This window comes from Gymnoscopelus microlampas (assembly GCF_963454915.1).
Source record: "Gymnoscopelus microlampas genome assembly, chromosome: 3".
NCBI lineage: Eukaryota > Metazoa > Chordata > Actinopteri > Myctophiformes > Myctophidae > Gymnoscopelus > Gymnoscopelus microlampas.
Window position 1 is genome coordinate 22,470,749 of NC_139940.1, and position 15,651 is coordinate 22,486,399.

Sequence of the window (15,651 nt, forward strand, 5' to 3'; positions counted from 1 at the left end):
GCAAGCTTGTAGATCTGGTGTTTTAGGTGCGCAACACTGGTGCGCAACTCAGTATAAATCAGGCTTTAGTTATGCTTCTAGACTGCACTGGTAGAGTGCCTGTTTAGTCCAGATTCAGTCCAGTCCCTGTTCTGCTGTGAACTGTTAAACTAGACTCATTCCTGCTTAGTCCAGATTCAGTCCAGTCCCTGTCCTGCTGTGAACTGTTAAACTAGACTAGACTGCACTGGTAGAGTGCCTGTTTAGTCCAGATTCAGTCCAGTCCCTGTCCTGCTGTGACCTGTTAAACTAGACTCATTCCTGCTTAGTCCAGATTCAGTCCAGTCCCTGTCCTGCTGTGACCTGTTAAACTAGACTCATTCCTGCTTAGTCCAGATTCAGTCCAGTCCCTGTCCTGCAGTGAACTGTTAAACTAGACTCATTCCTGCTTAGTCCAGATTCAGTCCAGCCCCTGTCCTGCTGTGAAAAGTTAAACTAGACTAATTCCTGTTTAGTCCAGATTCAGTCCACCCCCTGTCCTGCTGTGACATGTTAAACTGCACTCATTTCTGTTTTTAGAGCAAGCTGAAATTATACTTATAGCCTTCAAAATAAAATACTATATAATCATTGTATACAATGTCTGTTCACATATCAAGTAAACTGCCCAGACAAAATATGTTTAATATCAATGAAGCTCATTTTAAGCCCCCCCCCCCCCCCCCCCAATATCTTAATATTGTAAGACCCACAATGTAGCTTTCATAATGTAATTACACATTGTTACACTGTAACTGGTTTATTTCTATTTAATGCAGGTACAGAGATACAATTTAAAGATTTGTTCAAAGAAATAGCTGCATAGAATTATCATCAAACTACTTCAATTCAATATTATACAGTCTTGAAAAAATAAAGTGCCCGAGATGTGAAGCAGCTATTAACTTATATAATGTATTATTAATTTAGTATCCATAATTGTGTGTAATATAATATTAATCAATCTATTCCATTGGCTATGCCTTAACTGCAGTGCAATAAAACATTAACTACAGTGTAATAGTTCAACTTAAGTGTCATTCACCCAGCTTGATATCCTATATGATATCTTATTCTGTTGCATGCAGCAGCATGACACCATGAAAACAATACCTTGCTTTCCTTCTGGACAGTCTTTCTTCACCAGCAACTGGATCTGTGCAAATCTTTTGTCTGTGGCATGCAGCCCTGTCCTTATTAGACAATGACATCTACAGTATAGAGATGATTGTGCCTGGAAATACATCTCTACCTATAACTACAGTACCTTGTATGTCCAAAACTGTTACTTTTCAGGAAATGGGAAAAAAAAGAAAATGTCCCAATGGATCCAATGTAGTTATTATTTAGTCACAAGCTCTTGTTAATACTTTTTCAATATATATAAAACCCACAGACAGACCCACTTTCACTTTAAAACAAAGTTGTGTTTAAAAAGTCACGTTGTGAGCTTGTAGATCGGCTATTTTTGCTATTTGTGTGTGACACTGTAGTATGACAAAGTAGGGCATTAATTTACCCAAAAAACTAAAAAACATAAAAAGTTGAAATATTATGGAGTTACAAGGTTTCTTCCTGACAGCAACGATATTTAACAGCCGGTTCAAACAAACCTGAGTCATAATCAGAACAGAAGTCGCTTGTGTCATAACACTGCCCTCTTCTGGTCAGAAATGGATATAGGCCAATAGTTCCCATTTCTCTCCATTTCATTCCTTGTTATTCATCTGTCACATTTTGTTATTATTACTCATATAACTTGTTATATGTCCTGGCATTATTTCTTTCCATACACATTACAGAACATGCATACCCTGCATGTGCATCATATTAGGATTACCTATTGAAACACCCCACAATGTAAGAATATTTACATGTTAAGTATGTAGTCCAGGGTAGGGTAGTTCAACCAACATTTGTAAACAGGAACAATTCTTTACCAAAATAAGAAACCAATTAATTTAGCCTAGAATGTAGAAATGTGACGTCATTGAGTTTATAATCAGGTTATTTAGACAAAGATTGCAGGCAGCTAAAAATAATGTATGCATAAAGTCGTTTACACTTCCACACCCAGCAATAATTATTGCTCATTAGCTTTATGCTAACATGAATACAATTTTCCACAGAGATGCTATCATATAAATCAAAATGATGTGCTTAACACCATGCTTAATGTTCAACTACTGCTGTATTTAGCATCGACGTGGTTGATGATCACATAGAAATTGTCAAATATTGTATGTAGCTAAGTAACAGTAATTCAAATTCTTCTCTATAATATTATACCTAAAGTAGTCACAACTTTAAGTCCTACTTACCATGACAGAAAAGCATATAACAAGATAGAAGGAAGGAAGGAATAAGAACTCTCACATGTACTGTATATATTACATATATTACAGTAATGAATGGGAGATATAGATGAAGGGGAGGAGACAAGTTAAATAAGGATTTTTTAACCTTTGACAATTGAGACATGGATTGTAGAACAAGTAGTACAAGTCAATACATTGTATATAGTAGCTCTTAAGTGAGAGTCCACACCATGCTGACACACACTGTTTCTTACCGTATCAATCACCAACCCTGCATGTTTTTGAGCCAATACTGAAAGCCATAAAGCCTGATTTATACTTACTGTTGTTGCGCAGCAGTGTCATGTAACAAAATGGCAGATCTACAAGCTCACAACGTATCACTTGAGCGTGTAGATCGCATATTAAGTATAAATCAGGCATTAGAGATCTTATAGAGGTGGAGAGCATGCCATTTATGGTGCTTTATTAACTGGATAAACTGGTATCGCATAGGGACTCCTAATATGTTTAATGTTTTCAGATCTTTCTGTTGTAGATTCCGTTTCAATTTAGTGTTCATAATTATGAAATACTGCATACAGTTTATGTTTAATAGAGAGTACAACAGTTTATAGCTATGATGGCGTTGTAACACTGGTTTTAACTGTCTGTCTTATGAACTCTACGGCCATAACTTCCAGGCCCTTGTCCTGACACTATGTTTTTATGCGTCTCTCACAGCAAGAAGCCAAAGAGACCTCAGAGACAGAGACAGCAAAGCAACCGACTAAAACCTCTGACTCTTGCCTACGACGGGGATGCCGACATGTAGCCTCCACCGTGGGATAGCTTCACCACCAACACCTCACGTCATAGACCCCCCCCCCCCTCTTCATTATGCCATTACAGAGCGAGGATGTTTACCCGGCGATGATGAAACTCATCACAGGGCCGTGAAATTACTGAAGATTCTCTTCGCAAAGACACCTGCGGGGCTTTAACGAATTCAAGTAGGGCTCCATTCATTACCCCTGTTCATTTTCTTTCTTTTGCTGTTCACATTTTTGTACACAAGAGCCTTCATGATCTCCACTGACACGAGGAGAAGCCTTTTTTCATTTCGTCTCCCTCCACTACCACTTTATGCAGAGGAGGAAAATCCTCTGTGCTAATTTAACTCAGAGAATGTATAAATGGAACCAGATGGACCCTTACGGGTCCATCTGGTTCCATTTTTACACTCTCAGAGCTAAATTAGCATTCAGAATTTTGCAATGTGTAAAGAGTGCTTTCCAAGGAAACATGCTGTAAGATCCAGACCTAACTTCTGTTGTCTTTGAACGTGGTACAGCACAAGCTTCCCAACTCTTCCCTCGTGCTTTCTTTCTCTCCTCGTCCCTAAAAATGCTGAGTAGCTGGAGGCTTAGGATGCTGTGGCGGTTCGCACGTTGCCAAGAGTCACCGCAGGGAAGAGGAGGAGGAGGAGGAAGAAGAAGAAAATCTCCATAAAAAGGCTTGGATTCCTTTTCTTCAAGCCTCGACTGGGTTTTGTCTCAAATCTCTTTTAGTGTCTTGAACAAAAGGGATATATTCCTTCTGTTGTTGTTTTTTTTTCTTTCTTTCCTTGTCTTGATTCACAGGCACAGGCCTGTGTTGAAGGATAAACTGAGTTGTTTGATGCCGATGGAGTAATAGCCTACAATCACTCGTTCATGGAACTATTGCCTGCCTCCCCCTTGCTTTGTTTCAGGCACAACATTGCACTATATTAGTGCAGCATGATATGCACCTATGACTTCTACCTACTATTGCCATAGAACACTGCCTCTTCAGACAAAACCGTCCATAATGCAGTTGAACATCAACGGTGATCATTGTAATGGGAAGCCACTCCAAGAAGAGATATATATGTATCACATTCCACAAAACAGGGTGTGAGTCAATAGTAAATATATGTATAGATTTTATTTCTCACAACTGATTTTTGGTTGTAGTCCAGTACCGTTTGTGATTTGTAGATCTGTCTGGTGTTATCTTTCTATCTCTGCCCAGATGCAATCAAAAAGCTAATTATGATATTGGCGGGTGACTCATTTTGTCATCTGTTTGTAGTTATTTTTATCTGTGATACTCTACATCAAATCAAAATATAAATCCCAATATAACCCTTTTGCAGCAAAACAAACAGACTCTACTAAGAAGAAAACAAAGAGTTGAATTTAACCCATTCTCTTATGGTATGTCATGCACATAACTTCTGCCTTAATGTCAATACTTTCATATTTATTGCCCCCATAACACCACATTCACAGTGATTGAATGGGTTCTTGAGTAGATGCAGACACAAGGAGAGATAATCATTCTGAAAGTCTCGTACAAACAGTAACGACTGTAGTGTACATAGTTGACCGGATTTCCGAGAGCTCTATACTAGGCTCCTTCCTGTTTTCGCCTTTGCCTAAAATAAATGATCTACAAGCTCACAATGCTTCGCGTTGGCACACTTTGTGAGTTTGCAGATCGGTTATTGTTGTCAAATGTAGTGTCAGCACACAGCTATGACTGCCACACATGTGGATTGTCACCTTTTTCTTTGTTTGTGAGAGGACCACAATGGAAATAAGACTTGGACTTTATTGTGTTTAAACAACATGTATGATTTGAGAGTTATTTGCAAATTAAATAAACAAAACTAAATCATTTTAGAATTTTCACACAATAATCCATATCGACAATGCTCTTACATTATGCATCATATGTCATATTACTTAAGGTGAACTATAACATAGTCTGTGTAAAATTAAAGTACAGTACAATACATACATTTTACAATAATGTTCACGAGAGAACACTGGGTTGAGAATGTTTACCTTTTTGTTCTTGGATTTGTATATAACGGCAAACATTTTTTTTATTTTTTGGAAAAAAGAAAAGAAAATCAAAGTATGTGTACATTTATTTTGTAATGCACAGAAAATGTTTAGTTTGAATATTGCAAAGTGGGTGTCTGACGATGACCATGTTGCTGATTGTTGTATGGTGTTAAAGAAGAAAAAAAAAAGACGGCTCAGCCATTTTGTACAGGTTGTTTATATGTATGGGAAGACTTACTAAAAATAAATGAGGAAATGTTCTAAACATACCCAGATAATGTGCTATGGCTGTCAGTGTGAAATATGTCCCCCATGCTACTGCCTCTCTCCCCCATTATATTGATATTGCATTAGATGATCGTTTATTCGGCTGCCTATTGATGGAAGGGCTGCAGCAGACTGCCACTAGGTGTCAGCGCTGACGTTAGAGAAAAGTTACATCTCAAAAGTATGATCAGAGTGGTCCTCCCTCTCTGTGTCCCCTACACGCCCCCCACCTCTACTTCCACCCCTCTCTGTCTCTCCTCTACGACTCTCCTTCTCCCCCTATTTTCCAAGCTACCCCACACACACACATGCAATCTCTCTCTCTCTCTCTCTCTCTCTCTCTCTCTCTCTCTCTCTCTCTCTCTCTCTCTCTCCTTCAGAGCGCACTATATAAAACATCTTGCTACACTGACAGTCAGACTTGCAACACCTCCATCCATATCACAGCTCCTCAGCATCCTGCATCAAGAGGAGCTGGTACTTCACAGGAGAGGCTGTCCCTCCTGGTTGCTCCTGTAAAGATTGAGACTTTCAACTGTCTCGCCTCAGGACCGCATTGACCTCTGTCTTTATTTGCTTTTTTGCTGCTTCAGTTAGAATTGTATTCAACAAAGGGAGGCTTCTTTGTTGATCCAAGGGTCCGAGAAGAAGACCAAGGAGAAGGCTGAGAAGGTTTTGCACGAAGAGATACACTCCACTGAGAGGCATGGAGACCACATGTCCAAGGGCTGCCGTTCTCCTGCTGTCACTTATCTCATTAGTAAGTTGAATATGGAACTTTTGTCACCATAATGCATGATACCTACAGTACCTTGCATTTCTTGTTTTGCTTTCTCACTTTCATTCTTTCACTTTTGATCTACAATCTGTGGTTTTGCATGTAATCTTTATCACAATGAGCATGTAGAATTTGGCATGTACGATAAATGTGCGAGGGGTTTTGTCAGCGGTATTGGTGCAGAGTGTGCCACAACATAACACAAGGACAATCAGTCCTGATGTACAGTGCAAGATTATGCACTGTAATGTAAAAGTCATGAGCTCATACTGTATCATTTGCAAGATGATGTCACTTGCTGTGTGATAACCTGAAAACATTGACTAACTATGTGTAAACGTAATGGCATTAATATCTTCACTCACTGGCTCACTCTGCCAGTACTTGACTATGTTAGGGGCTATCTTAGGACTGCTGCTGTGCCGCCACTGATAACAAATTTCATTGGCACATCTACCAATCAATCAGTTATTGCATAATTGATAACCAATTGCATGTACTTAGCAATTAACACCAGTTTATATAGTTCAGAAATGCAACTATAGGATTTGCAAATCTATTGTTACTCAGTCCCAGTAAAATAAATGTATTTTGCAAAGCATCAATGTATTGTACCCATTGTTTACCTTCTATGCATGCATACAATTTCCAGTTTGCAGTTCAATAAAAGTGTGTTTCATATGCAGTGCAGCAGGGAGCGGCCTGAGCCTACATTGTATGATGACACACACTAGAATGACACTCAATGCCTTGACAGTTTGTGACAACCTCGGTCCCTGTAATCCTCTGAGAGACTCTAACCTCTCAGCCAGAGATAAATGTGTCAACAAACAATCAAAGGGGAGAACACTCCCTACTTTCCTTGAACAAAAACAATTAAAAAAACAAACTCCAATTTAATCTCCACCAGACTTGACTGGCCTTAAATGGCTCCTGTGGCGTTATCAGTGTTTAATTTGCATAGTGATGGAGAGAAGTCAATTACTATTAATTATTCTCCACGACTTAATAACCATTATCGAATTGAATTCACCGTCTTGAAAACCATAAACTCAATTTCACAGCTGACTAGGCGCACTAATCATTTTACCTCCCTTTTCACTAATAGAGCCCTCCGAGTTGTGAGGAAACTCTTGAAATTCCTCAAATCCAGAAGAAATAAAATTAACCAACACTAATTCCCTATTGTTACAACATAACCCACAAATATTAATTGGGAAGTATACAACTTTTATATTTGTATAGTATCACAGTTCTCCTTGCAGATCTCACAGTATCACATAATGTGAATCTTTTTTTTTTTCAGGCTGGGCCGCCAAATTGCTTCGCTATGCTTTAATGGGATGATCATAATTGTTTCGTACTCGGCCCATCCTAAGCTTTTGCCTCCAGCTTCTTCGACAGATTGACAGACCCATGGGAACCTCGCAAACTTATTTTGGCCGCCTTTGAACCAAGTCGTGTGTGAAATACTATGATTATGTATTTATCCTCTGGGTAAGTAGGAAAACTAGTGGCTAGGCTGCCTTTTTTTAACCACCCGCTCTAATAGCCCTCAGACTGTCCACATGCAGTGTTTATCCTCCACAGAAGTCATGGTAATAATTGTGTTCGGGCTTCTGCAAGTGGTGCTGCAGCGATAGAGCCCCACTCCCCTTGCAGAAGCCAGAGAGCTGCCTGTGATGTCTTGACACACTTTATGATTTGTCATAATCTCTTGACCCCCACCCCCAGGTAACACTTTGATATCGCTGGAAGAATAAAGACCCGATTACATGGTGCTGAGTGCCTTTAGTTGATCCATCATCCCAAACCTGTGAGGGATCTCACAAGGCAAACTGCATGGTGAAATTGTATTTGTCACCGACTATCTGTATTCAAAACCCAAATGGGTTTTAATGGCATGAAACTTTACAAACACATGCCTAAATTATTTGAAATATCAAACACATATCAATACTACATTCAGCCAATGTAGTATTCTATCAGCTAGGGTGTGGCGTCATCATGGACTCCAGAGACATCACATTTAGAGCCTCAGGAATCATGTTCTTTATATGAATTAGTGCTTCTCAAACGTTTTCCTGTCAAGGACCCCCAAAATGATGTGTATTTGGCTACGGACCCCCATCTCAAAACATTTTGTGCCAGGGACCCCCAGAAGCAAAGATTAGTGTTAAAATGTTTTGCTTTTTAAAAACTGCACTCATTTTCAAGATTTTTCAAAAATAGCAGATCTACAAGCTCATACTGTAGCTATGAGCTATGAGCTTGTATATCTCCTATTTTTTAATAACCAAAGTATAAAATATGGTTAAAGTGCTTACAATGATTGTGATGCTATATTAACTCATTTAGCTGGGGACCCCCCAAGGACCCCTGGGCCGTCCCCGGACCCCATTTTGAGAACCAATGCTGTAGTACAATCTGGGAACCCATCGGCAATCTTGAGAGATTACAAGTAGTATAGTTGGTTCCTGCCGGGGATTCTGCCACAGCATAGTGTCATTCACTCATGGCTAATAGTGGATGGATGTGAGACTGAGAGATTGGATCACTATCACCTAGCCTAGAGCATGTCTAAGCTATGACGGGGCTGTGGGCGGTGGTGTGGCCCAGTGGTCACAGTGACTGTTGCACAATCTGTTTGTTTGCTTCAATCAATCAATCAATCAATCAATCAATCCAATTTTTATTTATATAGCCCTTTTCATACAATCGAATGCAACACAAAGTGCTTCACATTCAGTAATAGAACATGTAAAGATAATTACATCAAGAACAGTGAGATCAAAGACAAGGACAATGAGGAAACACTAGCAACAGCAGAGAGACCAATGCACAGTACACGACACAAAACAACAGACACAAAGACAAAGGTAGAAAAAAAGAGAGAGAAAATGATATCGAAGACATTTAAATAAAAAGATTCTCATTATGAACTAAAAGATATAAACTGGAATGAAATAGAGATGCTTATCTTGGGCTGCCGTGTTAAGTGGTCAGATGTGTATAGCCGTGTGCATTTTCAGAGCATGTTTATTTAAATGATCAATCAAATCGATTGTGTTCCAGCTTGGATAAATATACTTTAAGTTCCTATGTATCACAATGAAAACTCATTTTACAAGGTTATAAGGAAAACATACCATGATAATTATTTTTGGGCCCCGGCCCACAGGCTGAGAATCGCTGATTTAAGTGTCTCCAAAAACAAGCATCAGATACATGCTGTAAAAAAAAAAATAAACCAGAAAAGTGTGCTCTGAGTGCAGTTCTCCGCCCGGGCCGGGATACCTAAGCAGGGGCCCAAAATTGGAATGGAATCTGAAATATCTGACAGATACATCTTGATCAAGTGACCACAGAGATGATGTGTACCGATTTGCATGAGTTTTGGACAAAATCTGTAGGAGTAGTTGCAAAAAGTGTTTTGAAGAAAACGCAAAATGGTGAAAATCTTGTCAGGTGGAAAAGGCAGTGGCCTACAGTATGTAGGGACTGGGGAGTTGCGTCATGATCAAATCTTGATTGTACAACCTATGAGAGTTATTGGCCAAAACGTGAAATGGCCTGTTATAGCGCCACCATGAGGCCGATTTGAAAGCTTTGGAGCAGAGGTTTATCCTTTGCCTACTGGGAGTGTGTCTGCAAAGTTTCATGCTGATTGGTCCAACATTGCTGGAGATTAGCTGCTCACAGACAGACACATACACACACGTAAGGACGGACACTCAGACAGACAGGAGCGGAAACTTAGTCTCCAGCCTGGCAGAGACAATAAATAAATAATAAAGTTGATCTGTGGATCACATCGTCTGCTTTTTCTAATTCCGTCAGGCAATGTATTTTTCATTCATATGCCAATATTTATTTGGCAATAATTCCATTACGAATATAGTTACTGTATGTTGCTGCCAAGCCGGAACACGCTGCCCAATCTAGATTGTGAAGTGGCTGCCTAAATCTCCTATCAATCTGTTTCACCTCCATTCCAACTCTGTAATGCCTGTTAAAGTAGAAATGTCGGACTCACAAATCCTCCCCACACACCAGTCACAGCAGCTGCAGCATTCGGGTAAATGAAAACCGACACATACTTTCATTCTTCCCCCAAGGTTTTGTGTACAGCCCACCACTGAGTTGTCTCGCTTCTCAGGTGGTTCTATTAAACAGGGAATTTGTTGGCTGTTGGGGGGTCCAGACTCCAGCCCATAGAATATTCTCAGAGCTCTCTGGGGAAGCTGGGGTTGTTTATCTTCCAGTTTCAAAGAGAGGATGCCTGCGCCTTATCACAGCCTCACCAAGGAGTAGATAACATTTAGGTTTGTTCATAGCCTACATGCTGCATCTGGCAATCTATGAGTTCCCTTAAAGGACCTCTGCAAGGCTGCGCTTTGTGTGTTATCATGTTGTGGAATGCTGGGGACTTGGAAATAACATTAACGGAGGACTAAATGGATTGGAAAAAATGCTACTGTTGCAACTACTGCTTGTTTGAAAGTTGCAAAAACGTCAAGTTGATTATGCAATGACAGTTTGGCATTTAATAAAATGCAATGTGTCGTATATTCTATGAAATTTTGTTTGTTCTTGATAAGCTGTGCGCAGTCGTATCCTTTTAACCTTCTTCCAGTCCAATTATTGCCTAATACGGTTTTCTCTACCTCTTATCTCAGCCTAATTCTCTCATTTCTTTCTGCGTTATCTCTCTTTCAGACACACATAACGACCTGCATGTGCACCAATACATCCACACTTTGTGCCTTGCTTGCATGTTTTTGAGCTCGACAAGAGGTAATCTTGGCCCTCCAAGTGTTGATGCAGTCTAGGGGCGGGCCTTCTGGATATAAACGTCATTTCAGTCAGGACTGTCTCTGATCTGACTAATCTCCAATGGCCGGATTACAGGTTGGGTTCTAATCCGTGAAGTGGGGGTCTCTGTGAATCTGTCACAGAGTGCTCTAATCCAGAGGCTGTCAGGTGCTAGATGAAAGCTAATTGCAAATCACATTTGCATATAATTGTATATCATAGTTTGCATATATTGTAGGCTACACACATACAGTAGATCGATTATCACCCGGGCATTCTTTGCTCCCAGGTTATCCAACCAATGAAAGATGCAGCTGGGCCTGAGGTTGGATAACGAGGTCAATGACGAATGCCGGGCGACAACTTGTTTAACTGTACCCATAGAGTTATTTATACACAAGGATGAAACAATTGCATTTGATTAACACTATAAATCAATAAATAGATACATTATTAATTAAGATTATTGCCTGAAGCACTGCCCGGGTGAACAAAATTGTAGTCCCACTAGGATTTCCTGAAATATGTGGGGAAGCAGTTGGCCTAGTACACGGCAGGTGCTGCTGGCGGGCCTCGCCCTCTTTATACATCCGTGCTTCACCCTTGTTTGTACGCTGCCATTGTGTGAACCGTGAAAGGTGGTTAATTGTTTTCTGCTCGATTTTGTTTCCTTCGTTCCTTCGTAATTAAAGTGACTTGTCAGCTTTGAATTCCGCCAAACCATCTGCAGCAATCACGTCTGACAGCAGATTTCAGTCAATGTTTGACGTGTGGAGTTCCTTTCACAGTGTGGGCTCTCACGGTGGCAGTACAGCATGTGGTGACACATTAGGTTAGTCAGCTAGCCATATCACCCCTGTTACTTATCACCCTCTTGGTTATTTTATCACCCCCCCCTGTGCAAGTGCGAGTGTGAGTGTGAGTGTATGTGTATGTGTATGTGTATGTGTATGTGTATGTGTCTGTGTCTGTGTATGTGTATGTGTATGTGTATGTGTGTATGTGTATGTGTGTAAAAAATCCCGCTCATGAGATTTTAATTATGGGTCACTAAATAATACTAAAACTAAATGGACTCTGCATAAATTATGGAACATTTGAGAAGGCTCATTTGGCTGTTAGGAACATATCAAATGTATCCAAAAATCCAAGGGAATGATAATGTTCAAGGGTAGAACGTGAGGGGTGTCACAAACTAATGTTAGACACAACAGAAACAGTTGCTTATGTGGCCCCTGTGGGCTTCGTCAGTAGCCTACCATGATGTCATATGAATGACATCAAAGTACTCCATATATGGGGATTTGCGGATTTACAGATACGTTTTGTAAAACTGCCGATCCGACCGACTCCCCACTCAGCACACCACTCCCTTGGGTCCTCTGCAATACGCAAGCCGAGTTTGAAGTCGATCGTTCGGTTCTAGCCTTGTACTGTAGCGGCCCAAACCTTCTGCATGTTAAGGTTCCATAGTATAGTCTCATTCTGTGCTTTCAATCAGTTTGTTAGAGGATGAATTCAAGTGATGCGTTATTATTCTATATTGTTTGAATATTGTAATCAGTCATGGAAAATAAATTATAACCAAGACCCTCGAACTGCTGTATTGACAAACATTGGAGAGTGAAAAAGTGGTCAGTGTTTGAACTGAATGTGGCAGAACATCCTCAGCCACTTAACCACCAAAAGGTTCTAAATTATTTCCAAAAGAGACGATCTAAAAGCTCACATTGCGTTGTGCTGTGGCCTGTTGTGGGCTTGTCGATCTGCTATTTTCGAAACATTATTGAAATTGTTCTCATTACCCCCTGCCTCTAATGACCTGCCCAAAATTGGGACACCACTTTAAGTTGTTAGGAAGAATATCTGCCCTATAACTAAGAGAACTGTTACTGTCTGTCCAACATTTCAGATTTTGTTATCAATTTGTTTTCTTTTACCCACTTAGACTAATTGTCCAGGGCTATAGATTTGTATGACATGACAGATTAGGAAGTAGAAAACGTGTACAATAGAAGACAGTTAGCCTGGTAAACCCTCCCTCCGGAAATCTCATTTCCAAATCAAATGGAAATGAGATTTCCGGAGGGAGGGTTTACCAGGCTAGAAGACAGTATCAGATGTTCATTAATACTGATGAAAATATCTTGGGCATATACAGCAACACTATATGAAATTAAGCAGTGTTTTTGCATTTTTATATATTTCACATCATTATAAAGATTTGGTGTTGTCACGAGACCGTATGTAGTATAAAGCCCTTTGGTTGAACAAATCTGGAGAGGAGTTCAAGGAGTTGAATTATAGGTGAAACATGTTATTTGTCACTATATGACACATATAATCAAGCTGAGGCCATATTTCTTTATTCCGAGCAAGAGAGTGAAGGACACAAGAACAACCCAGAAACATAGGTTCTATTTTCACTGTGGCTTTGAACACATAGATTGAGGTCGATCAAAATAACTGGGGGCCATCTTTTATCCTGCTCTGGTGTAGACACTAACAAACAAACATAGTAATAACCACTATGGCAATTTAATTGGTGCACGTTCTACAGCCTACAGTATCACAATGTCATTCTATGAACTTTCTGAATGAGAGAAGACCTTAATTTCAAAGTATTGATCGTAGGGGTAAAGGTACAAAATGTAAAAGCTTTACCCAGATAGATCTGCTGTCACGTTCCCCAGTCGGGGTTAGGCCATCACTGTCACTGGCCTCCGTGGGGTGCACAGGGGAATCTTAGCGCTCTCATCTGTGTGATTGTTAGGGGAGAGAGAGAAGGAATCATCAATCATCCATTCAGGGCACATACAGCAGGTAATAGTCTGCTGTTGTATCATGTCTGCACTGGAGTAGTGCTTCATTCATCTCGATGTATGGCAGCAATACCCTTAGTCTTGATTAGGACACCATGAGCACACAAAAGACAGTTCGCACATACTAAGACCATGCTATGCTATGCTATGCTATGCTAGGTGGACATTTTAGTGCAAGTGATAGAGTCTATTTCTGTGTTTTATAGTTTGTATGGGGTTTTAATGGTATCTTTGCTTCTTTCCAGGTTGCCAGTGTTCAGTCACCCAGTTCAGGGCCCTCAGACTTGAGAGAAAGCCCAAAGTCGAAAACGAAGACCTACTGGACTGGAAGCAGCAAGGCCCTCTCCATCAGTCGTCTACTCTCACAGACTCTCTATAACAAGGAGAACTTTACCTCTCTGGACCTCAGCTATGATGACGCAGGACCGTACTCCAACAAAGAGCAGTGGAAGTGGCTTCATAACACTTCAAGCACGCAGGATCCTCGACCCAGGGCGAAAAGGAGGCCGATTGTGAAGACGGGCAAATTCAAGAAAATGTTCGGCTGGGGTGACTTCCACTCCAACATCAAGACTGTGAAACTCAACCTTCTGATCACCGGTAAGATTGTGGACCACGGCAATGGAACTTTCAGCGTCTACTTCCGCCACAACGCTACCGGCCAGGGAAACGTGTCTGTAGGGCTCGTACCTCCCACCAAGGCGGTGGAGTTTCGTGTCCATCAGCAGCAGCAGCAACAGCAGTCAACCCTGGAGCCCAAAGACACCAAGCTATTCAACTGCAGGGTGGAATATGAGAAAGTGGAGAAGGGCACCAGGAACTCATTGTGTGCCCACGACCCTTCCCAGAGTTGCCCCCAAGAGCAGACCCAAAGCCATGTTTCCTGGCTGTGCTCCAAGCCCTTCAAAGTCATCTGCATTTTCATCACTTTCTACAGCACTGACTACAAGCTGGTGCAGAAGGTGTGTCCGGATTACAACTACCATAGTGACACCCCCTACCTTCCTACTGGGTGATCACCTCGTTGGGTTGGGGGCAAAAAGCACACATTCAGGGCCTGAAAGACAACATTGTGTTTGGGCTGAAATGGAGTTGTGCACCCTAGAAAAGAGACGCTTTAGAACTGAGATGTCGACTGGTATTATTAAAGCTAACATATCCCTGCTGTGAGATTGAAATTGCTACGCTGAATAGACCTACCCTGAGGTCATTGGGAGAGCATTTAGGAAAGCATTTATAGACTTCCAGTACTCTTATTATGCATAGCTGCTTACAATGAAAGGCACTTCCAAGCCATTCCAAAAAAATAAATGCCATTCTTATTTATGTAAATATAATGAAACCCACCTGACAACAGTTTTATAATGCCTTTCCCTACTAATTGAATTGTTGATGGAGTATTCCCCTCTTAGTCAAGCTGTCTGTCCAGTTTGATCCATTTCTGGAAATCATCACAAATAATTAAATGTCAACGCAAATAAAATTAATCCGCCAGTACCCATTACAAGACAGAATGGAAAATATTGCAAGGCTGCAAATGTTGTTTTCTGGAGTGTGAATATTAGAATGAATATACAACTCTGATATTGTTGTTGGAATTTCATCCAAATTCATGCATGAACAAAATGTAGTTTAAAAAAAAAGGGGGGGGGGGGGAATAATGGCCATCTACATTTTGATTTTGGAGCCTGTCAAAACTTATTTTAAGCAAGACATACTTATTATGGAAACATTAGAGAAGACTTAATGTAGGTAACAGAGGCATACAGTAAATCACT

The 15,651-nt window shown here is 40.5% G+C and overlaps 2 protein-coding genes across 2 annotated transcripts in view; both read left to right on the top strand.

Moving 5' to 3' along the window:
• The window catches only part of thsd7ab (thrombospondin, type I, domain containing 7Ab), a 136,490-nt gene extending 133,041 nt beyond the window's left edge, over nucleotides 1-3,449 (top strand). Inside the window, exon 29 of the mRNA XM_084050754.1 lies at nucleotides 3,060-3,449. Within this exon, the coding sequence (XP_083906880.1) occupies nucleotides 3,060-3,150 (91 nt within the window). The 3' untranslated portion in view covers nucleotides 3,151-3,449. The remainder of the gene's footprint in view (nucleotides 1-3,059) is intronic.
• Nucleotides 3,450-6,094: 2,645 nt separating this feature from the next.
• On the top strand, nucleotides 6,095-15,272 carry LOC311042057 (neurexophilin-1). The gene is made up of 2 exons (XM_084052597.1): nucleotides 6,095-6,218; nucleotides 14,119-15,272. Exons 1-2 carry the CDS (start codon nucleotides 6,165-6,167, stop codon nucleotides 14,887-14,889), a joined length of 825 nt encoding a protein of 274 aa, XP_083908723.1. The 5' UTR covers nucleotides 6,095-6,164; the 3' UTR covers nucleotides 14,890-15,272.
• Nucleotides 15,273-15,651: the final 379 nt, after the last annotated feature.